Raw genomic sequence first — 18583 nt, 5'->3', positions numbered from 1 at the left:
TTTTTTTTGCTAGTAAATGTTTTCTCTTTCATGTACCTCTTCAGTTATAATAATAGTATCATCACTATATTTACAAGTTTATAACCTTAGAAAACACTGATAAAGGTTTTAAAAAATTCTTTAAATTAGTATGAAGCATTTTTGAATAAACAAAAACGGGATTACTTATCATCAAACGTTGGCATATACACAGAATTTTGTGAGTTCGAAAACTTTTCTGCAAATTTCGGGGCAACTTGTAGAGTGTAATGTGTGGCACAGTTGGTTATAAACAGTGGAAAAGAAATGCAATGTTATAATTTAACCAATAATAACTTCTAAAGTTGTAGAAACATATTAGGTGCTCAAATTTCCCATTGTAACTACATATATGTCACCTATTTATCCATTTAGTGGCAGCTAACCATGGAGTAGCAAACATCCACTGCATGTTTGGAGCAGTACAGACGCCGTAGTGTAACTAGTTTGTTGTAACCTTCTGAATACAGATGTGTGTGTGTGTGTGTGTGTGTGTGTGTGGCTGTAACAGCCTCCCACTGCACCTCCCCTCGCATTGTAAATCTCCGCCCAGGGGCATTTTCTCCTCTGTGACCTTTTCTTCTGTTGACACCATCGTCTTTGTTCCCAAGGTGTTGGGATTTGTTGGGTGAGACGTGTTCCGTGTGGTTCCGGCATCAATTATGCATAAATAATAATAACCTCGGACAACTGCTGATTTGCAATGACACTTTCATTACAACGGCGGTGGCCTATAACTCACTGGTACCCATTAGTTATTAATGCCTGGCCACACCAGCTTTACTTTGTCATTTATTGCTTCATCTCTATGCCATTTTAAATATTCAGTAACCGCTGTACCTACATTTACTGTCTGTGATCTCCGCCCAGGAGAAGGCTACGGCTTGTGGTGGAGGAGGATGACCTAGTTATTATGGCGGCCTGGGCCTTGCTCGCCAATGCCATTGTTGTCTATCATAGCTGCAGTCAAGTGCCGCAGCGAGTCAAAGTTGATCTTTTCTGCTGTTTTGTCACATGTCCGCCAGTCAATATGAGGACAAACAAAGACCCATGACGAATAGCTTTTTTTCTGTTGCGTATATAATCCTATGATTGCTTACAACACAAGTCATACAGTTACGCTCTCAATTGCACCATCAGGGATTACTTTAAAGAGACCCTGCAGTATGGCGTGCATTTGTACTTTGAGGAAGCGATGACTAATATTCACCGCTGTTTCTTGTAAAAGGAGAATTTGTTTCGGATCCTTTTTCTTTTTTTTGTTGCAGTGTCACTAAACAGGCCCTCTCTCATTCAGAGGTCACAGGTAACCCATTAACTCTATTCCTAAAATTAAAAATATCATCAACCAAATGTTTAAAATCTTGCATGCTTGTGACAAGCTTTAGGGAACAGAAAGTCCTCTGCTGCTCTGATGAAAGCGATTGCCTCCGCCTTCACGTGTTGTCCTGTTAAATGTGAGACACTGTGAGGCAATTTAATCTCTCAGGGATCAAGAAAATACTGATATTTTACCCATGACAGGACATATTGTTGGTAAATGGGCTAATGACATGATCACCCAGCTGCTCCGGACTCACTCTGATCAACCACACTGCAGGTGGCTACGGCCAGTGTGTCAGCAGCATTAAATAAATGTGTGAGGTTATGATTTTTTATTTTATTTCTTAAATGTCTATGACACATGGTAAACAAATAATCACTCAAGCATATAACCTCCGAGTGCTTTGATATTGCTAAGGTTGAACAAATGATCAAATTAGAGCCTTTAGGTGAGACACTTTTATGTTTGAATTGAAATGGATGACTCGTAACTTCGTTGAATTGCTTGTGCGAGAACATTTTGTTTGTGCGTTACATAATCACATCAATGTATTAATTCAAATAACTGAATTGTACCTGTTTTTTTTCCCACTGGTGTACTTAAACACCGTCTCAGCATGACTCCCATCACGACAGGTGAATAAATGAATGAACCTAAATAGTCGACTCTGTACGTCAACCAAATAACTGCATACCTTTGTAACAGTATTTGCCCCTCGGGTGGGCACTGCTGCGTGGGAAACCTAGAGTCCGTTTACATGCAGCGCCTCCAATAATATGGGCTTCGCTTTCTTAGTCTTGTGTTAGCATTTTTCTGTCCAACCTTGAATAACGTTGAAAATCTCACAATTAAAAGTGAGAAATGTGGACCTCACCGATAAGATAACATTGGTGGAGGTGGTGTTTGTCAGAGCACCAAAGCAATTACTGCAAACAATAGTATCCCATAGTTTTTGTGGCTCTTAGTGTTCTTGACCCTTAAAAAGAATCCCCTGGTCACCTGGTAATATTTTCACCGCCACGAACAGTGGAACTTGTGTAAAACTGTGTCTTCAGTATACATCTTGGTGCCATTTGTATCTAAATGTGTTGCCTGGGACCCAGATGGATTCTGGGAGCTCATTTAAATTTTGCTCTGCCAGAATATACATTTGAGTTTTTGTCTGGCTACAGGTGCATAAACTAAAACATCTCGTTCCATCCTAAATGCATGCTATTGTACTGATATGCATAATGACTAGAATCATACAATGTAAAGGTGTTTGGCAAATTGGTAACCATTGGTAACCTCACCTTGGCATTTGTCCAAAACTCCCCAAATACCCCCCTATATTAATTTTTTTTGTTCTTGTTGTTATGTTAAAAAAGGCTCAACTGGCTCATTCTAGAAATAAGAAACTCAGTTTTTCCGAATACAGTTCGAATTGAGTGTGGTGTTGAGTCTGTGCAGGTGAGTTCAGGAGCTCTGTTCTGAGTCTGAGCTCTCTAGTGTTAAAACACGTCAACCATCAGACGCACTGTTTGCGTGTGCGTGTGCGTATGCGTGTGACATGTGACATGTCTCTTGAGACGGATATAGACCCGGTGGTGGGAGCTGTGGGAACCACTCTCCGCGAGGCTTTTTCTCCGCACATGTGTGTGCGCGCGCGCGCATGCACGCACGCACGTGCAGAGGTCATTATTGTGTGTTCGCGCGTGCACGAGTGTCCGCGCGTCCAATCGGCAAATTCTACCATTGTTGTCATCACGATAACGCGAAGAGGCTCAGTGACGCGCTCGTTTTTTGGTACAATTTATATATGATACAATTATTATTTTGTTTAATTTTCTATATCAATCCCCCAATTCAATACGTATTTTTTAAATGTCACTTGTGTTATGATATTGTAACAGTTTCAGGTTTTAAAGACGTGACATTTGTATGTGATATGCTATTTATTTGATACACATATAAATAATAATATGTATACATATAATAGATAAATAATTAACAAGTGGATATAGTGAATAAATAATTCATATTATAAATGAACAATAAATATGAAAGTAAATAACCTTACATTAGAATCTATTCAAGATCAGCAATGTCTGTGGAAATATTGGGATTACCGAAATAATCTGGATCAAAATCCCTCACACATCTAATCCTGCCAATGAAAACTATAACGATATCCAATCGTTAGTGTCCCCTCCTTTATGTAAAAAATCTGCATATTCACTTATATATTCGCTAATTCTAAGCATGTGTTCTGCCTGAATGTGGGGGGTAAATAAATACAAACGATTCGCTGAGTGGCTAAGATAAATTGTCCTCCGTTAATCTAGGTTGTGATGTTTCCTCCTAAATATGTCTTTAATTTTTCGATTTCCTCAATGAAGAGCAAGAGGTGTCAGTGAACGCCCCCTAGCGACTTGAGTCCCGTCTCCTCCTCCTCCGACGTGTTGTCGGCCCTGCAGTAACAACGGTGCGACACACACACGCACACACACACACACACACACGGAGCGGAGTCTGCCTGTGCAGTTGGAGACTCTTATCCAGTGAGACATGAATGTGAGCATATGAGAGTTTGACTTTGTGGAAGCCGAAGCTGGATCTGAAGCAACCGCACATGCCTCACACACATGCTGTCACCGAAATATATCAGAGATGAAAATAACTGATATGATAACTACGAGTGCGTCAGCTGAGCGCACGTCTGACTGTTGGAATTTTTTTTGACAACATCTCATTTTAATTTCCCTCCGACCTCTCCTCGATGTGTTCCCTTTACACCCTCTTTAAAGTGTCTTTTGGAAGGGTAGGTCATAAATTCATGAGCTGATTGTCAAAATATGGGGAGACGATTATGATAGAAATATCGAGAGCGCATGTACAGAGGATGTCGTTTTGATATTTCTGTTTATTTTACTCTTTGTTTTGAATAGAGGAATCGTCGACGGTGGATATAGTGATGCGACAAAATATTGTTATTCTGGCGATGTGCAATTAATTAAAAGTGACTATTACGCAACACTAATATCATACGCGACTACAAATAATAATAATGACAAACAAGCTAATAATAATGATAATAATAGCTGTCCAATAATAATAAATGTTTCCCGTAGAAATGGCAGGGTGACATTGGAGAAGCCTTTTGCATCATCAGCACCTTCTTCGGTGTCTGACAGTATTGAAGCAGAGAGCGAGAGAGAGGCTCCTTTCCCTTTCTCTTTCCCATGGGGATCAGATAAATATAGCGCCTATAACACACACACACACACACACACTCCCCCCCCCCCCCACACACACACACACCATTTGCTGTTTGTGTAAAAGTGATTAGCCAGACACAACTGCGAAACTGTTACCTTTATAGTCGCCAAGCCGCAGAATATCCAGTAAGACGACACGAGCAGTGATGCAGGCTACTAGTAAATTAAAAGCTGTCTAATCTGTGACCTCTACCCAGGCACCATTGTCCGGAAAACAACCATCACTTTAGTCTATAATTATTAATATTAATATTAATAATAACACATTACACTATTTTATTATTTGCCACTGTACGTTCATATATCTCATATGTATTTGCCTTAACACCTAATAACCATTCAGATATAATGTCACTGTAAAACTATAATAACTAAATGTTTGTCTGCGCTCAATCAGTTTTTAAAGTTTCAATCCGTGGACAAATAGCTTTCTTATTTTACGTCATTCATTATTATTATTATTATTATTATATATTGGCAACACGTCCAATTTTATGTAAAGAGTAAATACAAAGGAAAAATATCTCTCAATGATCTCACAATAAAGCTACAGTTAATCTTTAAAAAAATATTGTGGTTAATGCACTTGAGCTGTCGCCGTACGAAGCCTAATTCAGTTTTCCTCTGGTGCTCGATGTAATATGATTAGAATATTGTTATGAATTCGAATTAAAAATGAAATATATTATTTTTAATACACATTTTTAGCATCTTGAAATTTGGATGATATGAAAATTAACAAGTAATATTCACAAGATAAGACAACTTTGATTTCATGTAATAGATAAATACCAATCGAAGCCTATGTTTGGTTTTTCTAAATCCTATTTCATACCGCGTGAGAAATTTAGTGTGAAAGAAAACGAGCGCCATCAAATCTGTCAAATCATTTAAAAAATATTAACGATGAGAAATTTGATTTCAATTCTTTCTCGGGTTTATTTACAAATAAATTCAGTTTACAACACAATATAGCTACATAGAATTACATATGGTGGATTTTTTTATTATTATTATTATAAACAATCTATTTTTCAGAGCTTTTTTGTGTCTTGTATGAAAAGGAAGCCAAACAAAAAATGGGTCCACTTGAGCTTCCAAATACAAAAAAGAAAAATGTCCAATAATTAATACAGATCTCAAAACAAGAACAACGGGAGACAAAAGAAAGACAGGTAAAAGTCAAACCGGTAAAATCTTTCTTTTTTGTTTTTCTACAAATATTTACAAATATTACCTGTACAGAAATATCTCTTCTTCTTCTTTTTTTTTCTCTCTCTCTGTTTCAAAAGTCTGTACATGGCTTACAGAGTCCAGTGCTGCCTATAGATGTGTGCTCTTCTCACTTCCCCCGCGGTTATAACGTCTCCCCCCCCCCCCCTCTCTCTCTCTCTACATATATATATAAAAATAAGAGTCTATCTTTTCTCGCGTTTGAGTCATTGTGACCATTTGGACACCGCCGCCGCCGTCGCTGCGGGTAAAACGTGTCCGGAAAGGATGTTCGACGGCACGCTGAGGATGGGGCCGATGGCGGCCGAGCTCCGGCTCAGGGAGAGGGACTGCGCGCTCAGCAGGGCCGACTGCACGGTCACCGGAGGCCGCAGGAAGGCGTGCGCGGCGCCCGGCGAGGACGAGGAGGCGCTGGAGACCCCGATGATGTTCTCTATGCTGAAGGACGGTCTGTTGGACGGCTCCGACTTGATCATCGACGCCGTGCTCAGACTGTTGAGCTGGAGTTGGAGGCTCGGGCTGAGCTGCGAGTTGAACGCCTTCCTGTTCAGCTCCGCCGAGGGCAGGAGCGGCACGCCCGGCGGCAGCATGTGGCCCACGGGGGGGATGTAGGGGTACTGCAGAGCCGCCGGGTGGGCGTACGCAGCCGGGTGGATCCCGTAGTGGCGCCCGTAGGGGCCCCCGAGGCTGTACGCGCCGAAACTCTGCATCATGAGCGCGGTCTGGTCCCTGAGCATGTCCGGCTGGACGCGCTTGAACCGCTTCCTCCTCCTGAGGAAGCTGCCGTTGTCGAACATGTCCTCCGACGCGGGGTCCAGCGTCCAGTAGTTGCCCTTGCCGGGGTTGCCGGGCTCCCGTGGGATTTTCACGAAGCAGTCGTTCAGGGACAAGTTGTGGCGGATGGAGTTTTGCCACGCCGGGAACTTCTCCCGGTAGTACGGGAAGCGGTTGCTGATGAACTCGCAGATGCCGCTGAGGGTGAGTTTCTTCTGCGGGCTCTGGAGGATGGACATGGTGATGAGGGCGATGTAGGAATAGGGCGGCTTCACCAGGCTGCTTTTGGGCTTCTGGAGCGACCCTCCCGAGGCGGCGCTCCCGTCGTGACCCTCTCCCTTGCCGGTGCCGGTCTCCCCCTCGCCGGAGCTCTCGCAGCACGGACTCCCGCCGCCGGAGCCCATCTCCTCCTTCTCCACCTCGATCTCATCCTCCGCCTCCTCGTCCCCCGGCTCACCTCGGAGGTCGCGCAGGATGCCTCCCACCGGGCTGTCGCAGTCGCTGTCCACCGTCTCCATGCCCTCCTCGTCTCCCTCGCCCACCACGTCGATGTCCACGTCCTCCGCCGTGAGCACAGTTTGGCCGGACATGTCGCTGGCTCTTTCGCTGCCTCCAGACAGGGTCATCTCACGACTTGCTCACACTCTTCAAAAAGAAAAAGAAAAAGTCTTCCGGAGCAGGCCGACTGATGGGTGGGTGAGACCAGCGCGGTCAGTGCGCACGCATGCGGGGTCTTGCTGGACTTCGCTGGTCGCTCCCCCCTGTCAACAGATCGAGTGTCTCCCCCCGATCTAGATACGGTGGAACCGGGCAGCCAGTCGGCGAAGCCCAGAGAGCAACTTCAACTTCGAGAAATGTTTCTCCACTCGGTAAGTGAGCAGGCCCCGGGTAGAAAGCGGCGCGTCTGTGCCCCTCGAAGTTGCTGCCGGGAGGATGTCGCGCACTTCTGCTCTCCGACGTCCCCGTCTCGGTGCGCGCGTATTTCCTAGCGGAGTGATTTTCGCAGAACCAAGTCGAGGTGACACATGCTGCTCTTTAAAGGCCGGAGCTTTTTAAAAGGGCTGTCTGATAGATTACTTTTCCCAGTAGCTATGAGATATACTATCAGTGCAGGACACGTGGTTCGGTGACGACAGACGCCCCCTTTCCTCCTCCCCTCCCTCCCTCGGCGCTTCTCTCCTCTCCTCCCTGTTAAACCATGCAAACTGGAGTTGTTTCATGGATTTGTCAACAATGGGACATCAGCAATGCTGCTTTCCGCTGATTTCTGTGTTCGTCCGTCATAGACCATTTAACGGCGGCGGGAGGAGGAGGAGGAGGTGGGGGAGAGGAAATTGGCCTGCGTGATTGAAAGATCTGACGCGCATTAACTTGGCTGCGTAAAAACAAACCAAAAACAACCCAAAACCTTTTTGAACTTTGCAAATTGCAAACTCTGTTGAAAGCAGCACGACGACAGCTAAGTTGACAGAATCCTCTTCTTTGGTTGTTCGAACCCGCATGTGTTAAATTGTCTTGTTGCAATTGTGCATGTGTGCAGCCTTTGCCACAGTTCGTTGTTAAGCGTGAATTGTGACTGTGCGTATTGTAGACGCTGTGCGTAAAGTTTGAACATTCTTATTTTGGAGCTGCAATGCATGCCGCGATGAGTTCCCTCTTCGAGTGAATTCCAAGGTGCAAAGCGTGAATTCAAGTCTATTTATTCCCGCAGGATTTGCTCGAAGGTGAGAAGACTGTTGATCAGCAGCAGCAGCGGCAGCGGCGGCGGCGGCGGCGGCACATGGCGACGATGAATGGAGAGAATAAAGAAATTCCCTTAAGAGTTTGTATGAGGTGCTAACGACCCCGATCATTGCGCGTTTTTGCATTTGAAAAAAGTAGGAAATGCGGGCAGCGGGTGAATGCAAAGAGAGCATTTCATATTCACAAGGGCTGGAGGTGCAGGGCAAGGCTGCGGGGCTCGGGGAGAGAGGATGTCACATCAAATACGGAGGGGTTTCCTGCGCCGTGTGGGAAAATGTAACCGGACGATAGTGTAAAAAGAAAACAGGCTTTTGTGTTGCAGGCGCAGCGGCTCAAGGCGAATCTGCAGTTGATGAGAGAAAATAAGATTTTTTTCGATGTGCCAAGAAGCGGTTTAAACGTCCGATTGATTTTTTTTTAGGACGTTAATGAAAATATCTATAATCAACTCCACTCAGTTCAAAAATCTTTATTTTGGAATAAATGTCAACATAAATTACACATTTATGTATTACGCAGTTAACGGTTATTTCTCAGCATCACGATCCTCTTTTGTCTCATATTGGACGTAATACATTCTAGTTTAGACTTTATTACGATTATTATTGTCATTATTATTTATTGTTACAATTGGGATTACAATCGGATAATTGCCATCAAGCATGATACAATCAGAATGCATCCAAACCAAAAAAAAGGACAAATTTTATGATTTTATTTCAGATTTTAGAGTCAGTTGGAGACCCCCCCCCCCCCCCCCCCCCCCCCCCCGACAACCTCATGCTCTCGGGATAAAAGTGGGATTAATCAAATGACGCTATCATTAATAATGCGCGTACGGGCCGAAGGAGGAAGGGAAACGTGGCTTCCGATTAGATCCGCCGCCCGTGTGTTAATCTCGCCGGTGACCTGCAGTGATCTGCTGCAGGCCCCGTCGATACGGACCATGCACTTACTTAGCAGATGAAATCAGAGTCTGCACATCAACTTCTCATCCTGCCTATCCGCGGGGAGCGCGTGTGTTGAAGTCTCTGCTTTTCTAAACAATTCCTTTTTTAATAAGATTGCACGTTTAAAAAAAAAAAAAAAAAAAGTTAATATATTATTTTCCTCGTTTGCTTTGCAGATTTTTCACACGTCTTCCCAGCAGCAGGTCAAATTCAATTACATTTTCTTAAAAATATATATTATTCAGCTTTTCCTTTTAACAACTAACAGGTTGGAAATGAAGTCAACCAAATCTGCAACGAGAAAATGTTTTATGGCAGCAGAATATAAGAGCTCCATCGTGATGGATATTTGGCTTGTTTTCCCCCCATCGTTTTTTATTTCATTTCAGGATTCAGGGGTTGAACAGAGTCACTGTCAACGTCTCCCCCCCCCCCCCCCCCCCCCCCCCCCCCCCCCCGTGTGTGTGTGTGTGTGTGTGTGTGTGTGTGGAGAGACAGGTGCAGCCTGTGCCGGAGTTGCAGTGTTGTGTGTGAACGTCTCTGCTGATACAACCCGACTGCGAGCGGGGGCTTCTTTCCAACCACCGTCCTTCCTGTGATCTTTTGAAGCCTCATAAATCCGCTTTTACACCTCCGCGGTTTGTTAATGAAATGTACGTTTTAAGCACACATGCGCGGCTTAGCGCGACAAGAAAACCTTTTAGTATAATAAGCCAACTCGCTCCGGCATGAAACCATTATGGGGGGGGGGGGGGGGGGCACAGGTGATGGAGAGGAAACCGTCACCAGCATGTGTTCGCTGCAAACTACCAGCAAGGTCACCGAACAAATAACTGTGATCATAATAATGTGATGCTCTGGTGACTCCAGTGAGGAGGAGAGCTTCTTTTCTCTTCACCCCCCCCACCCCCCGTGTACCCCTCTGTCTCAGTGGGGGGTCAGAGGTCAGGGTCACCTGCAGGAGATGCGAAGGTGTCGGTGCCTTTCAGCAGGTTGAGAACATTTTGTACTGTCAGAAGTGACGGAGAGATGCAAAACGTTATGGTCATTATCAACATGACATGACATTTGAAAATACACAGATTCACACTTTACATACATTATCACGTTAGATTATTTAGTAAAAAAAAAAAATCTGATTGGTCATGTGACCCAGAAATATATATATATATATATATATATATATATACAAATGGGAACCGACTTGAGAGGGCAAATATTTTGAAGGCGTTTTATTGTGAGGTGTAAAGATCAAGGGCTTTTACTGTGAAGCCTCATGGGTGCGTGTCTGAGGATGCTCACACATTGAGACACAAAGTTTACATGCCAGAGCATAAACATGTTTCATCGTTTGGTGAAAATATGTTTTATTACCAAGTAAATTTTGGTGGGGTTTTTTTAGGCTAAAGCTTTGTACAGAGGTGGATGTTGACCTATTTTATTTTTTTTACACATTCCCCTTTTAATCTTTACATTTCTCAAAAAACATGTTTAAATATGTGGCACAAATGGATTTCTAGAAATATTAGAAATAACAACTTAAAATTCAGATTATTGGGTAATTGTTCAAATAAAATAAAATAACAAAACAGTTGAAAATATTCGTTTGTTTGTGGCATTGTAATAATAAAAACATGAATTTGAAATAAAAAGTGAAAAAATAATAATACTTGAGCTGGCTCACATTCTTGCATGCAGGTCAGCTGTTTATAAAATCAGATTTTTTTAAAAACTCATTCAATGAATTAGGTGACGGAGCAGCAGCTATAGTAAAGCGATATAATAAATTAATGGCATTGTTAGCGCGCCTGTAATTACGACCATTATGTTAATTATTTTACACCATGAAGCCAAATCTTCAGCTTGTCAGATTTGATGAAAACAAGATATTCTCCTTCACCAAAAAAGAAAAAAGGAAAATCTCACCCCAGCCTCCCAAACGAACACCACATTGGCGTACTTGAGCTATATTACATGGTTAATAATAATGATAATAATAATAATAATAATGATGATTTTTGAAATTTCTCTTATTCGATTTTTCATTGTGAAGGCCACAGAGCCCTGACAGGCAGAGACACGTGAGCTCTCAGCTGTCTCTTCTTCTTCTTCTTTCTTTTTTTTTCCTCCTCTTCTATTTTGGAAATCACCATTTTCTAGTCCTTCTCGGTGAAATGCACTCTATCAACCTGCGAGTTTCTGTCAAACAATATGATGGAGCTCATTTTTAACCCCCCCCCCCCCCCCCCACACACACACACACCCCTGCAGGATCAGCCCGAGCCAGATCTCTCCGTCACAACAAAGCACGATGGGCCCAAGAATAGAAGACAGGTCTCCACGTGTGTGTGTGTGTGTGTGTGTGTGTGTGTGTGTGTGTGTGTGTGTGTTGGACGTCCCATCTATATTTGACGCGTCTGTATGAAGACACGATCTGAACCTCAACATCTCCCCTCACTGCAGCAGCTTCCCTTTTACAGTTGGCTCATATTTTTTCGGGGCCTTCATGGGATAAAATTCGTCATTGGGACTTGAACCACCGTGATTGATAAATGTCATCTTCTCAGTGACCAATATTCATCATCGCCCTATTCACTGTCAGTGTAAATATGATAGATTCACACATTTTAGAAACAGACGTTTTGAGCTCGCACCATAAATGCACCGAAGTTTTTTTCTTTAAGCTGGTGGTGTAATGGAGTTTTTTTTACTTTTCTTTTTTGTGTCACACTGTTTTTTTAAATTTTGACATGGAAGTTGTGTTTCGTGCCAAGGAGTTGGCCTCATTCAAAGTCAGTATGAGGTGGACCAGATGTAGGCTGTTTAGGAACAGAACATCTATTTCTGGTGTAAGGTGTAACTTGAAAAAAAAAAACTACCAAAAAGCAAACAGATAATATAAGATAAAATAAAAGATAAAAAAAAAAGATTTACATGAGGGAAAAATCCGGTTCCATCAGTGGAATAACCTCAACGGAATCTCTCGTCCAATTACCATTTGATTTTGAAACGATATTATTTCCTATTATTCGTTTTCATCCTGTTCAAAATCCATTCTGCATTGATCTATTCATCTGGATTGGCATTCACAAAAAAACAGATCATAATGTCCTGTGTCCCATTCTGCAGCCCCGTCCGTCCGTCCGTCCCTCGGTCTCCCCCGGCTTGTCCGCTTGGAGAAGCCCCCCGCCCGGGGAGGGGGGGGGCTCGCGGGCCGCTGGTGGGAAAGTGACACCTTCGGCTATATGAAGCCGGATTACCATGCCAATGTGTGCTTGTTAAGTACGTGCAATGTCACCCAGTTTGCAGGCGGGTTTTGTCATTCAGATGGAGGGCCGCCAATGTTGCACATCACTTACAAATTGGGGCCCATAGCGTTCAGCGCCGTGTCGAAGACACACGCGAGCCCGAGGCCCCGCACCCAATAACTGTCCGCATGAAACAATAGCAAACGACGTGCGAATACAGCCGAGGGGGTCGGTACCTGATGTGTCAAGTTGGAGGGTAATAAACGACAGGACGCGTACGTGTCATCCAGAAAAATCCCTGTTTGAATTAAAAATGAATGAAAATCTGTGCTTAAATGGGCCATTTCTATGACCAGAATACTAGGCAATGAACTGTAAGTTATGTTATTATCACCTGTCTTCATCTGGGATAATGATTATTTGCTGGTAAATTCGGGGACACGGTGACACGTGACCCTCTGTCCAACAGAAACAGGCTGGATTATATGTACAAACACAAACAGAGACTGGGCAACAATAGAGAAACCCTCACACGAAATATGGTCCCCAACGACCTGTCCCTTAAAATAAAAAATCATGTTATGTGTCCTCTTAGACAATTCACAATCCAAAAAAAGGGGGGGGGGGGGGGCGGGGGGCTCTCATTGACTACGACCCCTGAACTCAATATCCCCTTGTCCAGTGATGCATGCACGTCTATGTAACATCACAGTAAATTACCTCCTATACATCCCGCCTGCCCATCCCATAATAATAAGATCCCTTCACACAATCTGTCAAGTTCTTTCACACAGACACTTTACCTCTTCTCGAACCCAGCAAGAAGACGAAGAGGATGATGCTGATGATAATGATGAGAAAAAATCTCTAGAAGTTGAGAGGGATGATGATTTGATTTTACGACAGATTTTACATATGTTACCAGTGTCTATGTAGGATGAGTCTGTATTTCAATATTATATATCAAATTGATTATGCATGACTTGAGTATACTTTGTTTAGTACAGCACTGCTTGTGTTTATCCTTGAGGCAACTTATTTAATGAATCCTAAAAACCCTAATATTTCTCCTCTGATCCCTGTAGCTCATCACCCTATACATCCTGTATTTGCTTTGGAGAAAAGAAAAGGGGGAAAAAGTGTCCTTGTCAGTTCCTCCAGCCAGGAAGTGCGTTTCCCGTGCACATCCTAATCAAAGTCATTGTGCTGTCTCTCGAAATTATGGACTGCACCTTTAAATTGTCAATTACTGGGAGGTTAAGTGGACTGAATGGACCCAGTGATTCAAATCAGGCGTTACAATTCACTGCGCATAGCTCTCCGACTTCATTTCATCTTGGCCCGGGTCCCTCTGGCAGACAACGAGGAGCTTTTCTGTTATACACCATAAGGGAAGATAAATGTAGCATTTGGCCGAATCCACGTTTAGAAAACAAAAAAAAAGTAACATTAGATATTTCAAAAGTAAACATTCTCTTAAAGGTCTTGATCAACATTTGTCGTCTTTATTGGTTATAATTCTGTTACACACTAAAACCTACTGGCACCAATTAGGGCCAATAAAGGGCACCAATGCAGTAAGGGGTTAACTATACGCTAAGGTTTTCTTTTAAATCTTGCATTAGTGTGATTTCTATATCAACATATTTACCCAAATTAAAATATGGTCCTTTTTGAGACAAAGCATGCTGAAGTTTTGCATGAGAAAAAAATTGGGTTCCTGGTTGCCTCTTTGAACAAGTCTCTCATTGCCCAGTGTATTCAGGTTCACTCCAGGAAGAGTCCTGGCGGTTCCAAAGTTCTTCCATTTCAGAAATTATTGTGGCCACTTTTCTGCGGGGGAACACTCAAAGCTTAAATTAATTTTAATAATTCTATATGTTCACCCTGTTCTATGCCTCACCACAATTTTATTGTGGAGGTCTGCAGAGGGTACACCGCAGCTCATGGCTTTCATTTTGTCCTGACGTGCAGTGTGGACTGTGCAACCTCATACACACAGGGGTGTGGCTTTCTTAACTATACACACTCGGTCGAATAAACACATCTGAGGGTTTTTTTCATTTTAACACTGAAAATGACAAATGATCAATAATCATTCGGTCAATCGACTAATTATATCGGCTCTAAGTGTATACACTGTTGGATGATTTGTTTTTATAACAATGCAACATGTTTTATAAGCTTGTAGTAACATTTGAAGTAACTCGTAATCATAGCTGTAAGGTATAAAGTACAATATTTCTTAATTGTAATGGAGTTGAATATGAAATGAAAGTACAGATGACAAATTTATAGTATTTGAGTAAATGCACTGCAGAATAATCATATAATAGGTTGGGAAAATAGTAAATAGTATGGATAATAACATGAGGGGGGGGGACACTGTGGTCGTGTGACATTAAACCAGCTTTGATTATATTTTTATTGTATATTATTACAGTGTTTACTCTTAACCACAGGATCAAAACCCCCTGAATAATAAACTCGGCAGCCAAAGAGTGTTACCACCCAAACAAAGTTACTGCCCTCACACCCACAGTGGAGGTCCCCAGTCTGCCACACAAGCATCAATATTTTACATTCCCTCAAGAATCCCCTTTAAAGATGCAATCAATGCCTCCTATTCATTATCCATGTGTATGTCTTCTAGGTATGGCCTTTGTCATTAAGCAATAATTCTCCCCTCCACAGTCCCACATTACTCCGCCGCTCCATACTTTTACAAATGCCTCCGGGCTATAAATACTAATGAAATCTCTTTGCTTAATTTGATTTTGCTGGTACACTTGCAGTTATGGCTGAACTTTCCCACGACGGAGGCTGATTGAACACTTTCAAGTCCTTATGGAAGCAGCAAAACATTCCAAGGAGCTGGGGAGATCATTTCCATAATTACCCCGATTGGCAGCCTAATGACCTTCTGTGACAATAAAAAGATCTCTTGTTAATTCCATTTCTGTCGCTGACATTCAAGAGATTCCGATCTTACATGTTTGAGGGTTCACAAGATAACAAGTGTACTTTTTTTTTTCTCCCCCTCCCCTTTGGTTTCCAGCGTGCAAAAGAGCAGCCCCATTCAGTTTTGCTCCCCTAACCCACTGCGGTGGTGATGTGGCTCTGCTGTGACAGCGATCCGCTTGTGCCTCGTGCACGGCTCGTCCGCCCCGGCCCCAAAATTGGATAATTTATGGGCCTGGGGAAGATTATAAAGATGGATCTTTGAAGCAATCACTTCTCATGTTGCATTTCTGAATGGCGGGATAGAATTGAAGTGCAGAATAATTAAAAAGATCACAAGTCCCCCCTCGCATTGTAATAACGGGTGGCTCCAGAGGCAGCGTGCTCTGCCACGGTGTCGGAGGAAGTGCCTTTGATTGGACCGTGCGAGGACACCCAGTCCCAGTCCGACACCATGCTGCACAATGGTGGGGCTTCACCATCGCCACACACACACACACACACACACACACACACTGAGGCTGCATTACGCTCTGTGACTTTTGAGGACTGTGTGCTGGTACATCAGATCATAAGCAGATACTGTTGTCAGAGGAAACGAGGGGGTGAGGGTTTGGGGGGGGGGGGGTCTTGTTGCTTGGATGTCTGAGTCAAGATGACTCAGAGCTGGCATGAAAAGTGACGGGGGCGTCTTGTTTGGAATATGTTTCACAGGAACCACAATGCCCGGAGTGTTGTGGGATGTTAAAATAAAATCCATCCGCTCTTTTTGCATTTGAATTGGTGTCAAAATGTACCGTCAGCCCACTGCACGGACAACTGTGAGCTATTGTGCCCCGACACATTCAGCAAGAGCCTTTTTAGACCTTTTGAATGTATTAGACTGAATGTGCGGCGTGCATCTGTTATTTGGCTTTGGTTTCACCTTTGGCTTTTGCAAGCGTCACATGTTGGTCATTTTTCGCAATTTTCGTGCAGAAAATGACACAACTCTGTAGGTATAAACCATATTATTTTATAAGTGATATTGTTAAATATATATTTAAAAAAGACACTGCAGTGAGCATTGGCCAAGGCCTTCTGGAAACAGATGGTGGCATATGCGACTGCTTTTCTCCGCTGGAAGGGGAAGTGTAATGACACCTGGCAGCGGTCTCCACATTGAATACCATTCCGCTGGTCACTTGGTCAACCCAACATTGGCACACGGCACCAGGGACACGCGGCGCTGCGGGCGGTAGTTAATTTTGAGTGGACGTCCTCTTTAAAAGGTGTTAACAAGCGCTGACTGGTAACCTTAGACTGATTTTTTCTACAGCGAAGGTTCAACAGTGTGTGTGTGTGTTTGTGTGTGTGTGTATATATCTCTCATCTCTTTTATAACATCTGTTACACCCTTGATTTTGTAAAGTGTACATGGAGGAAGCTTTGTTTTAATTTGAGTACCAGTCATCCTTTGTAAATATTAGTGAGCTGGCATATGAATATAAATTAGTGATACTGATGTTTGACTGCCTTGGGCATGTTCACAATCGGACTGTTGGCGGCTTTATGAGTGACAAGCCTCCAAAAGAAGAGCAAGTCCTAGATATTAAATGTTCATAGAAAAGCGGCCCGCACCATCGTCACTGTGTTTTTTTCCTGACAGTCTGTTTGTGTCTGTAGAATTACATGGTCTGTAAGTTGTGATGGCCCTTATCATCATGACATGACATGTTCATTTTTTATGTTGTTGTTTTTTTCACATAGAGTTCCGTTGTGCACATTGAACAAATTGATTTTGCATTGGAACATCTCCTTTTTTCTTGTCCTTATTGTCCTTGCCTGTGTGTCCATGTGAATGCACCACATGCTAACTTTTGAAAGTCCTGCATTCGAGGGCGCAAACCATTAACTGTACATTAAAATGGAGGAAAGCTAACATCTCTTCAAAAGTGAAGCTGGATGCAGTGTAGGTCACAAACCCCACCTCCTCCGTGTTAGCCGATGGGACGTGGATCAAACAAAACGTCAAAGTATACGTCAAATACATTTTTTCCAATGGTGGTTTCTGTCATTTTAGATAGCTGTCATCACGCTGATGTATGATCGCGTTCCATTTCTCTCCGTAAGTTTGGTTTTATTTAGTCATAGTTTTAAAGTTGATGTTATGAAAATGGCTGACAGTCGGCATGTCAAAGTTCTTCGAAATAAACAACGCACCTGTACGTAACTCTACTTCTGTTAATCAGTAAGGTTTATGTTGTGTAGAGGCCTCTGTGTTGTGGACAGATGCAACAGATTACAGAATTCCTTTCAATTATGAACCTTTCATGAAGTTTAATGCCACATTCACAGTGCAACTTTTGATACAATTCACCAGTTGTGTCAGAACTGCATAAAATTCTAAAACTTTCCACTTTGTAGTCAGCGGAACAGTATGTTTGTCAGCCTTGGGGGGAATTTTCAGACAACAACATCATCTATATCTATATTTCTATCCCTGTCCTGAAATCTGCAGCATTCACGTGAACAACTGTGAGCCAAAGCTTCAGTGACATACCAAATGTCCTGATTGCCTTTAAGCGCTTTAGCTGCAGAAGCTGTTACATCACGTCACACTGCAATGATTATGAAAATAATCAAAGTCTGATAAAGTGCAAAAAAAAAAAAACTTAACGAAAAACTAACTTGAGTGTGAGGTTCTTCCAAGCCAGAGGCTTCTGGTTCACTGAGGCGACTCCAGGAGAATCGCGGCAGTTGTCCCATTTAAACATGTTACAAAAATCATCAAAGGGCTGCGGTTAATATTTATTTGGCCGGCTTCCTCCTCGCCTGTGATGTCACAGGCCGAGAACCAAAGGGGAAGCTAGACAGGCTAATGGGGCCATGTGACTGGACTTGAGAAAGCAGCTCAGAACAGCAAATTCAATTATCATGTTAGGATTCTGCATGAAAACAATCTACACTAGAAATTAGAGGTATTCCTGTCAGATGACTCGCGTTAGTGGGGCCTAATGTCATTTGGGACAACCTTACGCCTTTCTTTGAATGTTATCAAATGTTTACAAAAGAGCTTAACTTGCTAAAATGCTA

At 42.9% G+C, this 18583-nt stretch overlaps 2 protein-coding genes across 2 annotated transcripts in view; one reads left to right on the top strand and one right to left on the bottom strand.

The window, feature by feature from the left end:
* Positions 1–18583, top strand: part of LOC118317845 (integrin subunit beta 3 binding protein) — an 83824-nt gene that overhangs the window by 27445 nt on the left and 37796 nt on the right. The window lies entirely within an intron of this gene.
* foxd3 (forkhead box D3) lies at positions 5525–7702 on the bottom strand. Its single transcript, XM_035646874.2, has one exon. The coding sequence runs from the start codon at positions 7230–7232 to the stop codon at positions 6039–6041; it is 1194 nt and encodes a 397-aa protein (XP_035502767.1). The 5' UTR covers positions 7233–7702; the 3' UTR covers positions 5525–6038.

This window comes from Scophthalmus maximus, chromosome 13, assembly GCF_022379125.1.
Source record: "Scophthalmus maximus strain ysfricsl-2021 chromosome 13, ASM2237912v1, whole genome shotgun sequence".
In the NCBI taxonomy this organism is placed as follows: Eukaryota; Metazoa; Chordata; class Actinopteri; order Pleuronectiformes; family Scophthalmidae; genus Scophthalmus; species Scophthalmus maximus.
This window is presented reverse-complemented; position numbering and strand designations above follow the sequence as displayed.

Bases quoted from the DNA above. Each gene is read 5' to 3' on its own strand.
- foxd3 (XM_035646874.2), bottom strand. From the start codon at position 7,232: ATGACCCTGTCTGGAGGCAGCGAAAGAGCCAGCGACATGTCCGGCCAA.